The sequence below is a fragment of the Chrysochloris asiatica genome, unplaced genomic scaffold (assembly GCF_000296735.1).
Source record: "Chrysochloris asiatica unplaced genomic scaffold, ChrAsi1.0 scaffold00068, whole genome shotgun sequence".
NCBI classification, from domain to species: Eukaryota; Metazoa; Chordata; class Mammalia; order Afrosoricida; family Chrysochloridae; genus Chrysochloris; species Chrysochloris asiatica.
This window is the reverse complement of record NW_006408586.1, coordinates 10,030,405-10,052,763: the sequence shown is the minus strand read 5'-3', so window position 1 is coordinate 10,052,763 and position 22,359 is coordinate 10,030,405. Positions and strand designations below refer to the sequence as shown.

The following is a 22,359-nucleotide window of genomic DNA, read 5'->3' as shown; positions in this document are numbered from 1 at the left end:
GGTAAATTACCATGGCAGTTCCATGAGCTACCTGACAAAACGATATTCATTAAAATGCCCAAAGAACACAATTTTCAAATATTCTAAACAGAAAATATTCTAATTCTTACAGGAAAAAAGGGCTTAGATGTGGCTTTTCCTTGAAAAATTCTACTCACTTTGTAGATGAGTTTACATGTAATAGACATATTGTGACTGTCTGCAAAGTATTATTCTGATTTTTTGGAAATAAAATTGAAAATGCAATGACAGATCTACCCTCATTCTGTAACTTAAATTATTTTTTTCATGTCTTAGATTCCCATAGGGAGAACCTTCCTCAGAAGGTAATTCTCCATTGACTCTCAAACAAATAAAGTACTTAATGAGTACATTGTTTTTGTTCTCCAAAGACTATACATTTGGAGTCTTTGTTATTTAAACTTCTATTTGCATCTTTGAAACACTGGATTGAACAGAACCTCTGAAAGTTTACAAAGTTTAGCATGGTTTAAAACAACAACAACAAAACAGATGTGGATACCCTAAAATCTGATAACCTATAAATTTTAATTAGAGATGACTGTGAACTAAATTAGGATGCCATTTGGAAAATACCTTCCTATTGACCTATCACATTGTCCTACAGGTTAGGATAAAGAAGAATAACTTTTAATGAGGAAACACCTTAGTATTTCTTCCTCTTTGAACAACAGAATTTATGATTATATAACTAAAGTAAACCCAAATAAGGAAAAAGAATCCATATTTTACTAAAATATATTATAACTCTTATTTAATTGTAATCCAGTGTAAGAATGTTACTAACATTTTCAAAGCTGACTGTAATTTTTAAGGTCTTTTATAGTGGTTCATTGCTGATCATTTAACTTGCTCTTTTTCATTTGATTCATTTAAATGGTTAGCAATGAAGACTTCCTATACCCTAGGTTTAACCACAGTTCTATCTCTCCTAAATCTGTTTGCAATTAAATTGTCTCTGTCTGCTCAAAATAATCTGATTTGCTCTATATGCAGAACAAACAATTCACATTTCTTTTCATTTTTTAAACATGTAAAACTGTGGTTTATATTCATACTATTTGTTTTCATAGGAACTGAAAAACTGAGCTGCAATACTAAATCGCACACCAGATACACTCCCTTACATTGCCTCTCTGTTTCATATTTAAATGAAGTTCGTTTTATTTTTAACTTTAATTACTGTTTAGATAATGCATTGGTATAATATGATAGAAGATTTGTAATAGCATCACACAAGAAATTCATAAAAGCACATTTGGAGTTTATTTCATACAATTTATATGTTTTATGTTTTATTTACTGCCTTAAAAAGCAAAATTGAAAAAAGCTATTTTTAATAAATTCCAAAAATAAATAAAATAGTAGAGTTTGTTTTGTTGTTGTTGTTGTTGTTAAATGCTATTGAGTTGGCTCAGACTTATAGTGACCCTGTGCAGGGTTTCCAAGGAGCAGTCAGTGGGTATGAACAGCTGACTTCACACATAGAAGTCCAGTGTTTATCCCACAGCACCACACCAGGTTAGAGTCAAATAAATGATTTGACAAATATTTTCACTTACTTGCCATACTTACTGTTGATTCACATAACTCCTGAAAGGCAAGAGCATTATTTATTGCTCTATCTTCTCCATTTATCTAATCTAGTCTTTTATAGAATGACTGTCTGGGCATAACCACTGTGAGAATAAAATCTAGGTTTAACATTTTTTACATGTAGCATTTGTATTTTCCTTTGCTATTGCCATTGTTTGTTTCCTGAGTTATATTAAGTCAAATAAATTAGAATGCAAAACTATTCTAAGTATATTATATAATAAATGTCCCTGTATAGTTTAAAGGATGCTTTTTAAAAATAAGTATAAAAACATCACTGTTAGAATGAATATGACACAAAATTAAAAACACCATATGGGAAAAATCAAAAGTGTCTATTGTTTAGAATAAGAAAAATCCGAGGTAGAAATAAGATAATTGATGAATTGGCACCTATAATTGGATAAATTCAAGTCTTAAGTGAATTAAAAATAAAGACCCCTCAGAAAACTAAAATCCTCTTTGGAAGAAGGTGAGCAACCAATGAATAAATAATAAATACGTAAATTCATAAATTCACTAAAGGTATTTCTTCTTCTTCAAGGTATCTTTAAGATCTAAAGTCTAAAAAGAAAGAGACTACTATCTGAGTAATTTTAAATAAGAAGGAGTCCTGTTGCAGCATTGTGGGTTAATGTACTTTGATTGCAAAGTCAGTTTGAACTGCAAGGTTGGCAATTCAAGCTCATCAGCTGCTCCTTGGAAACCCTATACAGGGTCGCTATGGGTGGTAACTAACTTGATGACACTTAACAACAAGATAACCACATCCAATGATTCTGATGACTTTTCTGTAATGCTAAATACTATACAATAAGCTAAGCAATACATTATTTTAGCAATTCGGAATGATATTGTTACCTCCATGTTGTGGATGATGAATCTGAGGTTTAAACTATTTAATCATACAACTAATAAGCCACATTTCCGGGACTACTTAGCTCAAGTACTCAAACAACTATGAGAGAAAAGAGGCCTTTGTGAAGAAGAAAACTTAAATCCAAGTTCTAATTCAAGGACAAAGTCAGGAATGTTTTCAACATGTTTGTTAATGCTACAAAAACTTTTATAAGATTGTGAGAAAAGATAGAAATATGTGTAAATCAGGAGTTCTACAGCAATTATACAGTTGTAATAAAATATTTCTTTCATTTGTTACCTAAAGTTATTTATACTTTTATTATCAAGGGCATATGTTTTAAAAACAAAGTAAATTAGCTGCTTTGGAAAGTCATGCATGTGCAACTGGTAAAGGCAGAATTGGAGTGGAGGGCTGTCACTTTAAAATTAGGGAAAACAGGAATTTTTCATAACTCCAGGTAAGAAATCTGGTAACCACAGTGCTGTCCTTATGAATGAACCAATGTTTGAAGCACTAGGGGTATAAATCTAAGAAACATCAATGCCAAATTTGTCTCAGCGTCTTTAAGAAATTATGTTTATTATAGGTATGAGTCTAGTGACCATATGTTTTTACAAGATAAATATATATTTTTTACAAAGCAAATAATACTAATGATAAATGCATCAAAAATTATTAAGGCTTGGTACTATGTAAAGTTTTTAAATGTCTGTACTTAATCTTTACATTACTGTACTATAATGTTGTTAAGTGCTGTTGAGTCACTTCCAACCCACAGCGACTCCTATAGGGTTTTGCAGGAGCAGCTTGTGAACCTGAACTGCAGACCTTGTAGTTCAAACCGAACTTGAAGTCCAGCACTTTAACCCACAGCGCTACACCAGGATTTCACTATACGATGGTGGTGTTGTGCCCTGGAGTCAGTTCCGACTCATAGAGACCCTGTATAGGATTTCCGAGGCTGTAAATCTTTTAGGGGAGCAGAAAGCCTCATCTTTTTTCCGCGTAATGGCTGGTAGTTTCGAACTGCTGACCTTGATGTTAGCAGCCCGACTCATAACCACTACGCTACTAGAGAGCGCCTTCACTATAACGAGTGTATAGAATAATTTTGTCTTAATTTATGACTCTATGTGATCTAACAGTCAATTGCATTCATTTCAAAGTAGATGACCTGAAACTTCTTTATGAGCGTGGACACACATGAATGTCTGAGTGGCACCTTAGTCCTCAAACAGTTAAGCACTTGACAACTAGTTGAAAATTTGATAGTTCAAACCAATCCAGAGGTTCTTCTGAGAACAGACCTAATGATCTACTTCTGAAATGTCAGTCTTGAAAAAAACTAAGGAGCTGTTCTATTCTGAGTATGTGGGGCCACTGTGAGTAAGAATTGACTTGAAAGCAACTAATTAAAAAAAAATGAGCGAGGAAGTCTGAAAGTTGAATGTAATTCAAAGGTAAATATAAAGTATATTCTTTCTAGTAATTAAGATGATAAATCAGAATGTATTGATACAGAATTAAAAGAACCTTTATTGAACAAAAATGTAAAAATATGAAGCTATTGTTTCTTCACATAGCCTCCATCTATGTCTATAAACATGTCAGCAGTTTGAAACTACCAGCTCTTCCGCAGGAGAAAGATGAGGCTTTCTGCTCCTGTAAAGATTTACATCCTTGGAAACCCTGTACAGGGTCGCTATGAGTCAGGACTGACTCCATGGCATATAACCACCAATGAGACTAGGAGCCCTGGTGTGGATCTGAAGGTTAATGTGCCAGACTGCAAAGTTGTTTGAACTACAAGGTGGGTGGTTTAAGCTCACCAGTTGTTCCTGGAAACCCCATACAAGATTTATATGGGTCAGAATCGACTCTAGGCACTTAACAACAACAACAAGGAGACCAAGACAAGTGTATTGCTGAATGAACCTTTTGAAATCATCCAGAGACACGCTTAAATATGTTTTGTTTGTAATAAACCCCTGTATGTATGATCCAGAAGCCTATTATTTTTTAGTTACCCTGACACATTTAAGAGTGCATTGTTGCTGTTGTTAAGTGCTGTCGAGTCAGGTCTGACCCATAGCAACCCTGTATTGGGTTTCCGAGGAGCAGCTGGTAAGCCTGAACTGACAACCTTGCAGTTCAAACAGCTTTGCAGTCTGATGCATTGACCCACAACACTATACCAGGACTCCTAAAACTGCATTGTTGTTGTTAGGTGCCATCGAGTCTGTACCAACTCATGGCAACCTTATGGACAACAAAACGAAACACTGCCTGATCCTGGGCAAACCTCACTGTTGTTGCCACGCTAGAGTCCATCGATGCTGCCACCTGGCCCATCCATCTCATTGGGGGTCTTCCTCTTTTTTTCTGACCCTCCACCCTCCAAACATGATATCCTTCTCCAGCGACTGGTCCCTCCTGACAATATGTCTGAAGAATGAGAGACGAAGTTTGGCCATCCTGGCCTCAAAAGAGCACTTTGGTTGCTCTTCTTCCAACATGGATCTGTTTGTTCTTTTGGCAGCCCATGGCACTTTCAATATTCTCCTTCAACACCATAACTCAAATGCGTCAATTCTTCTACTGTCTTCCTTATTTACTGTCCAGCTTTCACATGCATATAAAATACCATGGCTTGGGTCTGGCGCACCTTAGTCCTCAAGCTGACATCTTTGCTCTTCAACACTTTAAAAGGGTCTTGTGCAGCAGATTTGCCTAATGCAATACATTTGATTTCTTGATCGCTGCTTCCTGGGTGTTGATAGTTGATCCAAGAAGAATGAAGTCCTTGACAACTTCAATCTTTTATCCCTTGATAAAAATGTTGTTTATTGGTCCAGTGATGAGGACTTTTGTTTTCTTTACATTGAGATGTAATCCATACCGAAGGCTGTGGTCTTTGAACTTCATCAGTAAAATCTCCCTCTAATTATCCATTCAATAAATATCAATTAGATGATGCTAGATTCTAGACAAGATGTACTCCCCAAAATAGACACAATATAGTGTTACTCCTCAAGTATCTTCCACTATCTTAAAACAACTGGAAATAAATACTTCTGAATTCATTACAACCTATGAACATCTTTCAGCTGTAGAACTACTTTTGTGATTGCACAAATACAACTAGGTAGGTGCTAAAAATAAACCGCATCTTTAAATCATCATTTTATTGAAAACTTGACAACTTATTTAAAGAATGTCTGAAATGACAGAGAAATGAATGGAGAGTAAGCGTTGGAATCGTTTAGTTAGAAGTGAAACAAACTTTTGAAAGTCTAGATGTCATCCTCCATCACATCAAACACACTTTTCTAGTAAGCTGCTAATGTAAAATAACATAGAATAAAGTCAGCATTCCACATTGAATGTGCCATGATAAAGCACAGAGCAACAGATTCCTCAGTGACATTAATAAGGTATTTGGAACGCTAAGTATAAACAAAGTTTCTGTGGACAGGAGTATTTATAGTAACCGCCTAGTATCTGCCTCAAATGTAATTAATTGGCTATATAAAAACATATTAACTTTCTCATTTCTTTTCTACAAACTAAACTGAACCAGATAAAATAATTCATTATCCAGGATTAAAAAATAAAAAAGTATTACTCAATCCCCTTAACATACTGCAAAATTTTCTCTCCATCTAACTTGAAAAGTGAATATTCAGTGAAAAGGGTTATGCCAGGATGTAAGAGCTACAATATCCTAAATTAAAGAAATTATATGAAGTCTAGATGATCAATGATTGAAAGCAAGTAGCATACATTTTAGGTTTAATAAGTTAATTAATAATTTTAATTATTCAAGAGTCAGAATCAAATCAGCAATCTTTTCAAAAGGAAGTTTATGGATAACTTGCAAAAAGAACTCTAACATTTGACCAAATTGTGCATAGGAAAGATTTGCCTAGTTTTCAAAAATTGGGTTCAAAATAAGATTCAAGGTATGCTGTTGTGCTGAACTGAAAAGTCAATTTGAGCTGCAAGGTTGGTAACTTAAGCTCACCAGACGCACCTCAGAAACTCTATACAAGGTTGCTATGGGTCAGAACTGACTCAACAGCACTCAACCACAACACTGATAAGTTAATAGATACAAAAACCATTTTTGCACTCTAGTTAATTATGAGAGATAACTTCTTTAAACAAAATTATATTTTAATAAAATACTGGAGAAATTTCTAAGAAACTATTCTGATGCATGATTTCCTACTTTCTTAACTAATTCTTATATTACCGTTGATCAGCTTTATTTTGTAGTTATCTTTTATTTGCATTATATTTTAATATCTATTGGAAAGTCGACTCAATACCCTCCAAGAACAGTCTTTAGTTGGGTTTTCTGTGTTTCAAGTTTGCATTGCATGCTAATTCCTGAATACAGTTATGTCTAATAAATCAGTTAAGTATATGTTACACTGGAGTCCTGGTGTGGCATTACAGGATAAGCATTCAGACTGAACCACAGGTCAGCATTTCAAACTTACCAGTCCCTCCTCAAAAATTCTATACATGAGTCAAAACCGACTGAACAGCACTTAACAAAAGCATACAGAAACCAGTATTTTCAATGTTTGAGGAGAAATGTCTATGATAGTATAATATTATATCACCAAGGTATAGTCCTGGTGTGGCACTCTTGGATAAGCACTGGACCACAAGGTCAGCTTGATCCACAAGGTTAATTTGAACTTCAAGGTTGGTGGTTCAAACCCACCAAACACTCCTTGAAAACCCTTTACATAGTCGCTATGAGTTGAAACTGACTTGATGGTACTTAATAACAACAAATATTACCAAGGTTCTATTGATATTACTCAGTTTGACCAACTACAAGATTCAAGGAGGTAAAACATTGACTTTAGTAGTAATGTTGACATGAGTTAGCATTTAATAATGTACAGTTACTTTAGGAAGTCCTGGTATGGTGCTGCGGGCTAATGCACTGGACTGCAAGGTCAGCTTGAATTGTGAGGTCGGCAGTTCAAGCTCACCAGCAGCTCCTCGGAAACTCTATACAAGGTCACTAAGAGTCAGAACTGACTTAGCAGCACTCAACAACAACAGTTACTTTAGAAAAACTGGTTAAAGTAAAATTAGGTAAAAGAGGTAGCAGTAATTCTGAATTACTTGTGACATTTTCTGATATAACTTAATGTGATATGTTTTGTGATACCTCAAGTAATGCTTGTTGCCCTCAAGGTAGCATGTAATGTAATTATTTATTTGTTTTACTTTTAGTAACTTTTTATGTAGATTTATTTGCCTCACTGCTACTTATTTTTTCCTATTTCTTATGAGACTTAAGTGAGGAATAAAGAATTATGTAAAAATTATTTGAAATAAAAATACATAGTGATCTGCTTTTTGATTACATAGACTATATAAGTGGATGATAGTTCTGCATAAATTGATGAACATTATTTAAATTGATAAATATGTATTTCTCTCATACGGGGATACTGTAGTGTGTCCAGCAGGCATCAAATTTGAGTGAGTGAACACTTTTTAATCCCTCTTGCGATAGGTCTTTATTAGTGTATTTAAAGTAAATCCCACAAGTGTTTATGTCATAATAAAATACTATGGTGATGAATGCAATTGAAAATAGAATATAATGCTCAGATATTTTTCTGTCTACTCAGGTATATAAGCATGTAGTAGTTTCCACTCCCACCCCCACCCCCAGGTTTTTAGAACTTTCAAAATCATTCTTAACATTCCAGTGGAGCTTTTAAAGTATCTAATACCATGGAGGTATACGAGGCTACTTGTACAATTTGTTTCATTCCAAGAAAAAAAAAATTCAATAAACTATGCCTATTGCTGACCACAAAATGTTATCTTTTGTTAAGAATGATAGAAAGGCCAATTTATGAAGTATAGTCTATGTATATTTCTTCTACATGGACCTGAAAATACTGAATAGCCACTAACAAAATGCCAAGCTCAATTCCCTTGACACAGTGTGACCATAAATAAAGGCATTGCAATGGACTGGGTTTCACAGACCATATACTTACATCTCCATAGTTATACATTTGTAATTTAATAATTTCAGTGTGCTCTTGAAGCCAAACCTTGCCTCATGTGAAATACCAAATTTGGGGGTTAAGTGGGAATTTTCATTTTATATATCATTGTTTTATGTGAAGCATTGCATTTAAGTATATTTTATTACAATTGCAGAAAAGTTTTAAATAAAAATAAACTTGGCCCTGTAGTTCAGGTTCTATGATACTATGTTAAGGATCAAATATGCATTATCTCTATAGAGCAAGGATTGAAGTATCAGTCTAGATACGAAATAAAGTACTCTTTACTAAAACATTAAGGCTGTGTGCATTAAGCACCTACTACATGACCAGATGTCACTGAGGGAAACACCATATTTTATAACAGTGAAGTAAGTAATGCTGTGATATAGATTAATACAAACATGTATTGTTGTCACCACAATATCTGATTTGGCTAGAATTAGATTATCTGAGAGCTAACAATTACTTTATAAACATAAAATACAAAAATTTTTTCCTCTTAGTTTGTCTAGAGTTAGATTACTTTAGCTATTTACTAACAAGGAAAATTAAAATCAAAACAAAATATATATAACACCTTGACTGGGGTGAAGCAACATCCCATAATCTAACACATTCATATTTCCACAACAAATTAAAAATCAATATGTCAAGGTAGATAGACTTAGTCTACCAATAGAATCACATCAATCTGAGGCATATTTTATAGCAAGTGAGCAGTTTTGTACTTTGTTTCTTGAAACCACTTTATGATAAATTCACAGGTCAGGAGCAAAACCCCTCTAAGGAACATAGAAAAGACTCTTACCTTGACACATATAGCCTCTTTCTTCATAGCCGGCATTGCATGAACATTTGCCAATGGGAACTAGCCATTCACCTTCTGTACTGCAGTACATCCTGGGAGGATCTTCCTCCTTAGAATTGTTAACACAAGAGCCTCTAACTTCCACCAGGGACTGGGAGTCCATGGGCACTGTGTCCGGAAACATAGCCAGATTCTTCACTGTAAAAGGGCACTTCTTGAAGTACACTCTCACAGACACCAAAGCAACACAAGCACCAACATCTTGAAAAGCCAAATAAAATCCCTTTTTGTTGACAGGACCTACTTCTCTAACCTCTGTATTGAGTTTAAGAATTCGGTCCCCAAGATCCATTTGCGTGAAACTTTCATCAGCTGCAATGGTGTCAATCTTTGTAAACTGATGCTCTCGGAATTTAACCCCATGGTCATCATCAGACTCCATGTAGTATAGGTTAAACGTTTCCTTGCAAGTTCCTAAAACCAATGGAATGCTATTGCAGTCCCTTAAAGTGAACTTGAGCTCCACATAGATCTTCTGAGCTGAATTCCTGGGGACCCAGTTTGTCCTCAGCCAATTATTTTGACTATGATCCATGACATTGCACACCTGGTAAGTCCTGATGGGTGTGTAGTGCTCATCAACACCACTGATCTCTTCCCACTAAAGAATCAAAAGAAAAAGAAGAGAGGCAGAGTTAATGAACTAGTCATAACAAACAATAATGAATACAAGACAAAGTATCCAAGACATCACAAAATTATTTAAAAATAGAATAAGCAGAAACATTAGTGCTAGTTGTCCAAAAAGATGAGAAGCAATTCTATATCACTCTTGTTTGTAGTTAAAAAAAAAAAAAAAATTGCAAGATTCTCAGAGTTTAGTGGCACAAATAGTTTCACACATTTCTTTTAAATTGCATTACAGATTGTTGTACGTTCATAGAAAAATCACGTAACAATTGACTGAGCAATCCCAAAACTCAAACCTCAAATCAGTCCTCTCCAGTTACTATGAAATTGCTGTAAGTTTATTCAGACTGTTTTTGGATTTTGGTTTGGTTTATTTCCTTATTTTAAAAAAGAATGAAAAATATCATTGCCTAAAGTTTGTATTTAGTAACTTTTTTATTGTTCTAGTTTGGGGTTAGGTTTTGGTAAAATCTGCTGCATAGCAAAACAATTTGTGTCTAATATTGGTGTATTGCATTGGGCAAATCTGCTGCACAGGAACTTTTTAAAGTATTGAAGAGCAGAGACGTCAGCTTGAAGACTAAGGTGCGCCTGACCCAGGCCATTGTGTTTTCAATAGCCTCATATGGATGCGAAAGCTGGACAGTGAATAAAGAGGATCGTAGAAGAATTGATGCCTTTGAGTTGTGGTGTTGGAGGAGAGTACTGAGTGTGCCATGGACTGCCAAAAGAACCAATAAATCTGTTTTGGAGGAAGTGCAGCCAGAGTGCTCCTTGGAGGCCAGGATGGCTAAACTTCGTCTCTCCTTTGGACATATTGTCCGGAGGAAACAATCTCTGGAGAAGGATGTCATGCTGGGTAAGGTGGAGGGTCAGAGAAAAAGAGGAAGACCCCTAACGAGATGGATTGGCCAGGTGGCATCATTGATGGACTCAAGTGTGGCGGCGGTAGTGAGGTTGGCCCAGGATCGGACATTTTTTCGTTCTGCTGTGCATGGGGTCGCTATGAGTCGGTTACGACTCTATGGCACCTGACAACAACAACAGTTGGTGTGGTGCTGCGATTAAAGTGCTGGACTGCAAAGTCGGTTTGAACTGCAAGGTCGGCAGTCCAACCTCACCAGCTGCTCCTCAGAAACCCTATACAGGGTCACTACATAGGGTGACGGCACTTAACAACAACAATTATAGTTATGTATGATATTTTAAAAATATATACTCAGACTTTCAATGAATGCATATGAGGAATGATTAAATTTTTTTAAGTAAAAATTTTTAAATGTCTCCTTTCTCCCAAAATAAAAACCTTAGAATTATTCATGAAAAAGAGAAGACAGTATAGTGAACAGCTCAGTTACCAACATCTCTAACCTATGTTGCACTTTTATATGAATAAGAAGAAACACTACTGCCATGCATTTTTCTTTTGTTAGAGTTCCTTATTAGGGTATCTTAATATAGATTTCTTTACTGTAAAAAAACAGAAATTTTTTCTTAAGCTTTTTTTTTTTTTTTAAGTAATGAGGACCGTGTGATCCAACTAATGACATCTTTACTAATTTGAAACTCTTGCAAAATAATTCCCAGTTAAATATGATGGACTTGCAATTTCTTAATGTAAGACTTTTTAGAACAGTGAAGCATTACTTTTTGTGCTCCTCAGAACAGGTTTCAATAAGCTTTAAATGTAGTTGGCATCAGATTGTTGGTGCGACTTTGGACCCCACAATTAGTAACCCAGCTTTTGCTAACTTTCAAACTCTTTAGTTTGGCATTTTCTCTAAAAACTTGACCCAACCTACCTGTTTATTATTCTAACAGTTTGTCTCACTTCTTGTCCATGTGAATTCTTTACTCTTTTAAAGGCATGCTGAATCTTTCTGCCTTATTACCTTTACTCTATATCTAGACTAACTATGATTTTCCCCCTTGATTCCTTTCATGACCCTATAATTCATAAGAAACTTTTTTCATCATGTACACTTCTATAAATGCTCTATCCATTTGTAAATGTATTTCAAGGCACATGTTGTTTATTTTAGATTTTTTATAGTTGTGTTTCATATGAATTTGTTAAGTTTTGTATCTCTATGAGTTAATACGCTGCACTGCAAAGTCGAATCACAAGGCTGGCAGTTCAAGCTCACCAGTCTCTTCTCGGAAACCCTATACAGGGTCCCCATGAGATGGAATCAATTCGACGGCACATAACAATAACAACAATATCCCCAATAATTTGTAGTAAAAACTAAATTTTAAAGGTGAACACTTAAATTATTTTTCTCATGGTATTAAATTTTTTTAAAAAAACTATTTTAATAGAAAATATATTTTAATTTTGTGAATAGCAATATAAAATATTTGTAAAATCTGTAAGAAATATATTCCTAATTATTTCTCCATTTAAGGATTATATTTACCAAGAATTGCAGCTTTTAAGCACTAACTAAATCAACAGCATTTTAATATGTATTAATTTTTTTTTCAATTTTAATTTATGACAGACATGTAGGAATTCCAGTATGCAACATGGAGTTGTTGGTTAAGCACTGGACTGCCAATTGCAAGGTCAGTTATTCAAACCCACCAGCCGTCACTCAGAAACTCAATACAGGGTCACTATGAGTCCAAATTGACTCAATGGTCCTTAACAACAACAGCAACAATCACAAAATGAGATTAAAAGTTAGTCAAATTGAGGGCAACCACAAGCAACACCAAGACATTTACTTGCACTTTAAACTGCATTACAGACAAATAAATTATTTCTATTAGGTTGGTTGCATTACCAAAAACAATCTTCACTCCAATATGAGAAACATGGTTTAAAATTTTACTTCTAAATATCTGTAGCTCTTTTTCAAACTTTCAAAAAGAAATAAAAGCAAACAAAAATATACACACTCCTTACTTATTGACATAGTTAGGTTCCAAAGAGCATGTTTTTATGGAAAAATCAGCATTATGCAAACATTGAGGATCTCAAATTAGATCACAAAATGGAAGATGACTACATAACTTCATAACTGGGAAACTGCTTCAGTAAATAACTGTCAAACCACTGATAATCATGATTCAGCCAAATTGACATGTAACCGTAATTGTCACCTCATACCTCAGCATTTGTTATTGCCAATTAATGTACAAACTAGTAAGATAGTAGATGTTGTTTCCCTATTGTCATAAAGGAGATATGTTGGGTAGCAAGATAGTCAATACTACACATTTTAACAATCTTGGTTATTTAACAATTTTGGTTATTCAGAATGTAGAATATAAAATTGGTATTAATGTTCTGCAGGCAAATTTGACGTAACCTCAATTTCACATCCAAAGTCCAAAAAGGAAACAAATTAGAACTCCTTTAGAAAACTTTAGCCCTAATATATAAGATGTTTTTCTCTGTTAATATAAAGATGATGACAGTAATTACTTGTACGTTTAATAATTATCAATGTATCGTTTTCTAACATCTAGGCTATGCATGTACAATATGTTGAGCTTAAAAAAAAAGAACATTTAGGTGAAAGTCTTAATTCTGTGGACTTTAATGAGGGTGACTATAATACTTAAGTCACATCCAAGCAAAATTTATGTTTGTTTAATATCAAACATTGTTTTAAAGAATGAACAAAATATGAAGCTATAGAAAACACTCGTGTTAAAAAGCAGAATTCTGTTGGATTATCACTATTATCATTTCATTGGTATAACGGAGAGATAGCAAAAATTCCAGAGAATGATTGATTTTTTTTTTACTTTATATAGCAACGTAGATCATAACATGTTACTTAAAAATAAACTAACTTTTTCTATTTAAGTCAAGATTTCCTTATTTCAATCGATTTAGTTTGTACTTGCTTGACTCATTTTTTTTTGCAAATATTGCTTGCTATTATCAGTATATTACAATATATCAAATAAAACATTATGTAGAGATGTTCAGCATTTTATATAAAATGTCATTTTAATTGTGGAGATCTCATTGTAGTTTAAATTTTTTTCCTCTTAGTGCTAATTTGGCAAGCTATCACAAGTCTTTGACTGCACAAGTAAAAATTGCAAGGAGATAATGCAAACAACAACAGCATGCTCTACACGTAAAAGGTAGCAGAGAGAAATTATGGCTTCATTAATTTGTAATGAAGACCAAATTGCTTATAAGTGATGGTGGATTGCCATCTCAGACCACTTGAGGAAGCAGCAAGTCTCTAACTCTAGCATTTGTTGATAACTAAAAACAATACAATTAAAAAGCCCTAAGTGGTAGTGTTTTTCAATAATTGCAGCAACACCAAAAATCATTAAAGCTACTATTTTATTACTTGTATTTTATCAGCTTAAAGAGTACCCAAGTTTACCCTATATTCCAAGAAGTAAAAATTCAATGTTTATAAATTACTAAAAAAATATTTTCATGTGTGAAAATACCATTCCTCCCACAGTCCTCTCTATTCAACTAGGTTGGATTCAATAATCCATTACTATATTGTTATTGTTGTTAGGTGCCATAGAGTCAGTGCGGACTCATAGCGACCCTATACACAACAGAACAAAACACTGCCTGGTCCTGGGCCAACCTCACAATTGTTGACATGCATGAGTGTTGCAGACTGTGCAGAGCTTTGAGGCCCTATAGGCCTGAGTGTAACAGATCTAGCCACTTGGCAGTTAATAGCAAATTGTTTTTCATCAAATTGTTTAATCATATTTATATAATTCCAAACATGAGCCCTGGATGTCCACAGAGAAATGCAATATTCCCCTAAGTTTCTAAGTTCAAGATTTTCCCCCTAGAACCAAGGCAGTAAAACGTCCTCAGAGGACGAACAAGGACAGGTTTTCTGGGATTAAGCAGGGAGGCTCTGGAGAGGAACTGCCTGGGGTATATTCACTTGGGGTAGAGTGGTAAATTCTGGGAATATGGGATTAAGGACAATAGGGACAATGCCCTCGGACCACTCTGGGTTCAATCAGTTTGATCCAAGTGAAGGTTAAACCCAGTAAGGAAGAAAGGAATATTGGTTTAAGTAAGGTTTACTGGCTTAACTTATCTTAAAGATTGTCTTGTCTGAATAATACCATTCTTCTTCTGTAAAGGTCCCTCGCCGCTTGGTGTGAAGCTCCTCCCCTGAATAAAGCAGAGGCCCGAGCCTCCCCAGGTGTGCATTACTGGTTGGAAGGCATGGAGTAACGATTGCAGTACATTACGGGTTGGAAGGCATGCAGTAAAGATTGCAGGGCAGTGAGTTGCTGCCTGCAGAGGCCATGATGCCTGTAGTCCCAAGCCTGCCCACCAGTGATGTATCCACCCTGGCTTTGGGGTGCCTCATTGTCTCCCTTCTTCTGTTTGTCTGTGTATTCTTTCGCTATCCCTATCGCCGCTGGATCTCCCCTCCTCGTGAACCAAACACTCGTGACAACTATGTCGAGGGAAAACCCCGACACATGAGCCCATTGATGCTGCCACTTTGCAATCCATCTCGCTGGTGGTCTTCCTCTTTTTCTCTGACCCTCCACCTTACCAAACATAATATCCTTCTCCAGCGACTGGTCCTTCCTGACAATATGTTTGAAGTATGAGAGATGAAGTTTGATTATCCTGGACTCTAAGGAGCACTCACGCTTCACTTCTTCCAACACAGATCTGTTTGTTCTTTGGCAGCCCATGAAACTTTCAATATTTTCCTCTAACACCATAACTCAAAAGCATCAATTGTTCTATGGTCTTCCTTATTCACTGTCCAGCTTTCGCATGCATATGAGGTTATTGAAAATACCATGGCTTGGGTCAGGCACACCTTAGTCCTCAAGTTGACATCTTTGCTCTTCAACACTTTAAAAAGATCTTGTGCAGCAGATTTGCCTAATGCAATACGTCATTTGATTTCTTGACTGCTGCTTCCATGAGTGTTGACAGTTGATCCAAGAATAATGAAGTCCTTGGCAACTTCGATCTTTGCTCCTTTGATAAGAATGTTGTTTATTGGTCCAGTGGTAAGGATTTCTATTTTCTTTACATTGAGATGCAACCCATACCAAAAGCTGTGCTCTTTGATCTTCATCCATAAATATTTCAAGTCCTCTTCACTTTCAGCAAGCAAGGTTGTATCATCTGCATATTGCAGGTTGTTAGTCTTCCTCCAATCCTAATGCCACGTTTTTCTTCATTTAACCCAGCCTCTTGGATGATTTGCTCAGCATACAGCTTGAATAAGTATGGTGAAAGAATAGAACCCTGACACACACCTTTCTTAATTTTAAACCATTCAGTGTTCCCATGTTCTGTCCAAACAATATCATCTTGTTCCATATACAGATTCCTCATGAGCACAATTAAGTGTTCAGGAAAACGCATACTTCGCAATATTGTCCATAGTTTGTCATGATCCACACAATCAAAAACCTTTGTATAGTCAAAAACGCACAGGTGAACATCTTTCTGGTATTCTCTGTTCAGCCAAAATCCATCAGGCATCAGCAATGATATCCCTCATTCCATGTCTTCTTCTGAATCTGGCTTAACCTCTGGAAGTTCTCTGCAATGTATGCTTGCAGTTGATTCTGTTTTACCTTTAATAAAACTTTACTCGCATAGGATATCAAAGATATAGTCTGATGATTTTCACATTCCATTGGGTCACCTTTCTTTGGAATGGGCACATACGGATCTCTTCCAATTAGTAGGCCAGATAGCTGTCTTCCAAATTTCTTGGCAGAGATGAGTGAGTGCCTCCAGTGCCACCTCACTTTCTTGTAAGATTTTAATTTTCATTCCATCAATTCCTGGTGCCTTGTTCTTTGCCAATTTCTGCAATGCATCTTGGACTTCTTCCTTCAGTACCATTGGCTCTTCATCTTATGCTACTTCTTGAAACAGTTTAACATCAACCATTTCCTTTTGGTACAATGACTGTGTAGTCCTTCCATCTTCTTTTGATGCTTTCTGAATCATTCATTAATTTGCCCAGAGAATTCTTCAATAATGAAAGTCAAGGCTTGAATTTTCTCTTCAGTTTCCTCAGCTTGAGAAATGCTGAATGTGTACTTCCTTTTTTGCTTTCTGACTCCATATATTTACACATTTTGTTGTAATATGTGACTTTGTCTTCTCGAACTGACCTTTGAAATTTTCTGTTCATCTCCTGTACCTCCTCATTTCTTCCATTTGCTTTAGCATATCTACAATGGAAAGAAAGTTTCAGGGTCTCTTCTGACATACATTTTGATCTTTTCTTTTTTTCTGGTCTTCTTATGACTTTTTGCTTTCTTTGTGTATGTTGTTCTTGATGTCATCCCACAACTCTTCTGGTCTTTGGTCATTAGTGTTTAATGTATAAAATCTGTTCTTCAGATGATCTCTGAATTCAGTGGGATATATATTCAAGGTCATATTTTGGCTCTCGTAAACTTGTTTTCATTTTCTTCAGCTTTAGTTTGAATTTGCATATAAGCAATTGATGCTCTGTTCCACAATCTGCCCCTGGCCTTGTTTTGACTTATGATATAGAGATTTTCCATCTTCTCTTTCCGCAGATGTAGTCAATTTGATATCTGTATATATTTGATATCTGTATATTTGATATCTGGTGAAATCCATGTGTATGATCATCTCTTATGCAGTCTAAAGAAGGTATTTGAAATGAACAAATCATTGATTCTACAGAATTCTTTCATGTGATCTCCAGCATCATTTCTATAACCAAGGCCATTATTTTCCAACTACTGATCCTTCGTCTTTGTTCCCAATCTTTGCATTCCAATCACTAGTAATGATCCATACATCTTGATTGCATGTTTGATCAATTTCAGATTGAAGAAGTTGGTAGAATTCTTCTATCCATCCTCACTTGCTTCAGTGGTTGATGTGTAAATTCGAATATTAGTGGTATTAACTGGACTTCCCTGTAGGTGCATGGATATTATCCTTTCTCAGGACTTCAGCATTTTACAATACAGGATCAGAAAATGCGCAGGGCACAGTTGTTCCAATCAGTTCCTGAGAAATGCCCATAGGACACATCATTCCACCATAAACTTCAGCCTGGAGGTGCTCAGCTCTAGCTCTGTGGATAAGCAAACCTAGGTTACCCACCTAAGTTAAGTGCCTGTTGTTGTCAAGTCGGTTCCAACTCAGAGCAACCCTGTGTAGGGTTTCTGAGGAGAAAGTAGCTGGTGAGTTTAAACTGCCAACCCTGCAGTTCAAACCAACTTTGTGGTCTAGTGCTTATCCTATAGCACCACACCAGGATTCCATACCTAAGGGCTTGAAGGCACCCAATTCTATAAACAAGTCTCCTACCCAAAGTCACTCAGCTTTATTTGCTCCATGGGCTGAAAAAGCCACTATTATGTCTTGTGCACTGGTTCTTGGTTCTACTACTATCGTTCCTCTGTCACTCCACTGGTTTCGCAACTTTCTGTCCCTGCGTAGAGGAAGTTCAATGCACAAGGATGTCGAGGTCCAAGGGACAGCTTTCCACTCCTGGTTCTTTCTTTTTGATGGCAGTGAGACACCCCACCCCCACCCTGCTTCTGAGATGGCTGATTTTAAACCCATGTTGTTGTTGTTAAGTGCTGTTGAGTTGGTTTCAACCCATAGTGACTCTGTATAGGGTTTCTGAGGAGCAGCTGTTGAGCTTGAACAGCCGACCTTGCAGTTCAAATGACTTTGCAGTCTGGCACATTAACCTACTGCACCACACCAGGACTCTAAACCCATGTTAAGAGTTTCACATTTTCACAATTACAGCTACCTCTGTTGACACCTATAGCTGAATTGTGTCCACCTGTCGGTCTTCTCCCACCTTCCCTTACTCAGACCCATCAGGAAAGAGTTTTTAGTGGGAGCTACAAACACTAACAAAGAGATCTGGTAGCGTAGTGGTTACGAATTGGGCTGTGAAGGTTAAGGTCAGCAGTTCGAAGCTACCAGCTGCTCCTTGGGAGAAAGGTGAGGCTTTTTGCTCCCATAAAGATTTACAGCCTCAGAAACCCAGTACAGGGTCGCTGTGAGTTGGTTCTGACTCCACGGCATATATCTACCACTGCAAAAACTAACGCTAGATAAGACATATTAAACAATTCACTACACAGCATCATAGTAAGTATTCAAAGACTAACTTGGAAAAATAAAATGGGTGATATATAGAACAGATGATGTATAGAAATGGTTGATATAAGTTATCTATCTCTTCATCTTCTAATTCTTAAAATAATCTTTGCAAATTTTGTCTAACAGAATGATTACCTTCAGTAAAATGGGGACACAGATCCATGAAGCTCAAAATATTTCCTGAAGCACAAATTTTCCAAAATCAACAATTCTGATCTTTAGCCTGGATACCAGATTCTTAAGCCAAGCTTTTTGTTTTGTTTTGTTTTGTTTTAATTAGACTATGGAGGCCCAGAGCTGAGTTCTTTGTATGTTTGTTTATTATTTATTTATTTATATTTGGATTCTTATGAAGGTCGGCAGTTCGAAACTACCAGCTGTTCCGTGGGAGAAAGATGAGGCTTTCTGCTCTGGTAAAGATTTACAGCCTCGGAAACCTGGTACAGGGTCACTATGAGTCAGAACCGACTCCACGGTACTTAACAACAACAGCCTAATTGCCGTAAAATTATCCTTTATTCAAGAAAGTTTAGGATACCAAGGACAATCTTAAATTTTCTAAATAGAAAATTGTCTTGTCCTGGTGTGACACTGTAAGATAAGCACTGAACCAAAAGGGTGGTTTGAATTACAAGGTTGGTGGTTCAAATCCAGCAGCTGCTTCTCTGAAACCCTATACAGGGTCACTCTGAGTTGAAATAGACTATTTGATACTAAACAAATACACTTCCTTGTCACTAATCCAACAAGAATTTTTTTTTTTTTTTAAATCAACATTTAACATAATAACCATCATTGTTCCAAAGCCCAAGTATAACAATCAGGGATTTATACTCATTGTTGATATCAACTGTCTTGTGGGATCACATTTTCAGCCAGTTGCCAAAAGGGTGGTAGTTGTGGTTATGTGCCGTGGAGTTGGATCCAACTCATAGCGACCCTGTACAGGGTTTTGGAGGCTATAAATCTTTACAGGAGCAGAAAGCCTCATCTTTCTCCCACAGAACAGCTGGTAGTTTCGAACAGCTGATCCTGAGGTTAGCAGCCCAATTCATAACTACTACACTACCAGAGCTAGTTAGGGTTAAGAATAGTTTTTAATTAATTGAAGAAGGAAGCAACTGCAATACACTTAGTGTATATGCTAACATGACTGGTGAAATATTAAGACCATGGTGGCTGTGTGCCGTGGAGTTGGTTCCAACTCATAGCGACTCTGTATAGAGTTTCCGAGGCTGTAAATCTTTATGGGAGCAGAAAGCCTCATCTTTCTCCTGCAGAACAGCTGATAGTTTCCAACTGCTGACCTTGCGGTTTGCAGCCCAATTCATAACCACTACGCTACCAGAGCTCCTTAGGAAAAATAAATAATAACTTACCTTAAAAGAGTAATACTAGTTTTTAGAAATTTGAAAATTATAATAAAAAGGGACATTACCAATGTTATTAGTTTATAACACTTTTTTTCACATTTGAATAGTTAATAAGAAATACACTTTATAAGTTCTACACTTTGTAAAATTCTAATAACAATGAATCTTGAATTCAAAATTGTTGTTGACTTAAGTGCTGTTCAGTTATTTCTGACGAGTAGTGACTAGGGTTTCTGAGAAGCAACAGGTGCATTTGAACTATCTACCTTGCAGTTCAAACTGACCTTGAGGCCTGGTGCTTATCCTACAGCACCACTCTCTTAAGTTCATTCAAAATCGTAGTGATTGACCCTTTGCACAACAGAATGAAATCTGTTCTGTATCATACTCACAATCATTGTGCTTGGGCCTATTGTTTCAGCCACTATGACAATCTATTTCCTTGAGAATCTTCCTATTTATCATTAACTCTCTACTTTTCCAAGCATGGTATCCTTTTCCAAGGACTAGTTTCCCTGATAACATGTCCAAAGTACACGAAACAAAGTCTCTCCCTTCTGAGAACCATTCTGGCTATAGTTTGTCCAAGACAGATTCCTTTGTTCTTTTGGCAGCATGTGATACTGCCAATATTCTTCACCAAAATAGTTTGACTGCATTGATTCTTTTCCCGTATTCCTTTTCTATTGCCTAACTTTCACATGCATATAAGATGATTGAAAATATAATGGTTTGGACCAAGCACAGCTTAGTCCTCAAAAAGACATCTCTGAAGCTGTTTGTCTGGAAGTCATCAAGGAAAGTCATCAAGTCCCTTCAGTTCCAAGACTGAAACTCAAAGGGAGCACATGAGCAGGCATGTAAGCTTGCTGATGACCATGCTGGTCTACTTGGGAGTGTTAGTCGGGGAGAGGTAGTGATGAAGACAGGGGCTGAGTTCAAACATGTCCCATAGAATCCTATCAACCTTGATATGAGAGAGAAAAGAGGAAGGACTGGTGGTTCGAAGTTTGGGGAGACTTGGGAACTCTTGAATCCATGTGAGCTAGAGCTGAGAGTGAAGCATCCAGCTGATATGAAGTGGGATGAGGCATGCAAGAACGTGCAAACTTACAGATAGTTCCCATTTGACCTAGCTTTGATGGTTTGATTATCAGAACTCTACTAGGGGAAGATAAAGGAATTTCATACTGGAAGCAAATGTAAATTGCTACAATTTGATGAAATTTTACCTTTATTTATGGATATAGTAGCTCAAAATACCAATCGAGAGGGAAGGAGTCTTCACAGATCAAGGCTTCAAGGATCAAACCTAACCTTTCAGTATACAGGGTTGATAGTGACGAGCAACTTAGACTAAATAAAATGGGGGTGGAGGAAACTATAAAGATATGAAGTGGCTTACTTATAAGTTTTGAAGAGGGTGTATAATTTCAGAGCATGCCGGGGAAGGTGGAATCCTCACTGAATAGTTTTCATCTTGTCTACATGGGTCTGGTGAAAGGAGATGGGGATAGGATTCTTTTGATTCAATACTGAATAATTGTCACAACTGTAAACATAGAAATTGTGTAACAAAATGTGGTGGTGGGGGGTAGTAAACCTTACATCCAAGAAGCAGAAGACCCTAGGACCATTAAGAGGGAAGAAAATAAGCAGAATATGGGATCCTAACCAGAAAAGCAGCAACACCAATGACTGAGGCAGAGGTGATGGCATGGAGAGGTAGAGCAGCTGAGGACTCTGGACTCATGGAAAGAGAAAGGCTGTGTGCTGGCTGGTAGGAGGCTGACTTGCAAAATGTGCCCTTTGGTTGTTTAAACAATTATATATTCCTG

The 22,359-nt window shown here is 36.3% G+C and overlaps 1 protein-coding gene across 1 annotated transcript in view; it reads right to left on the bottom strand.

Annotated features, from left to right (window-relative positions):
- Positions 1-22,359, bottom strand: part of EPHA3 (EPH receptor A3) — a 542,876-nt gene that overhangs the window by 371,819 nt on the left and 148,698 nt on the right. The window contains exon 3 of the mRNA XM_006864655.1: positions 9,344-10,004. Within this exon, the coding sequence (XP_006864717.1) occupies positions 9,344-10,004 (661 nt within the window). The remainder of the gene's footprint in view (positions 1-9,343; positions 10,005-22,359) is intronic.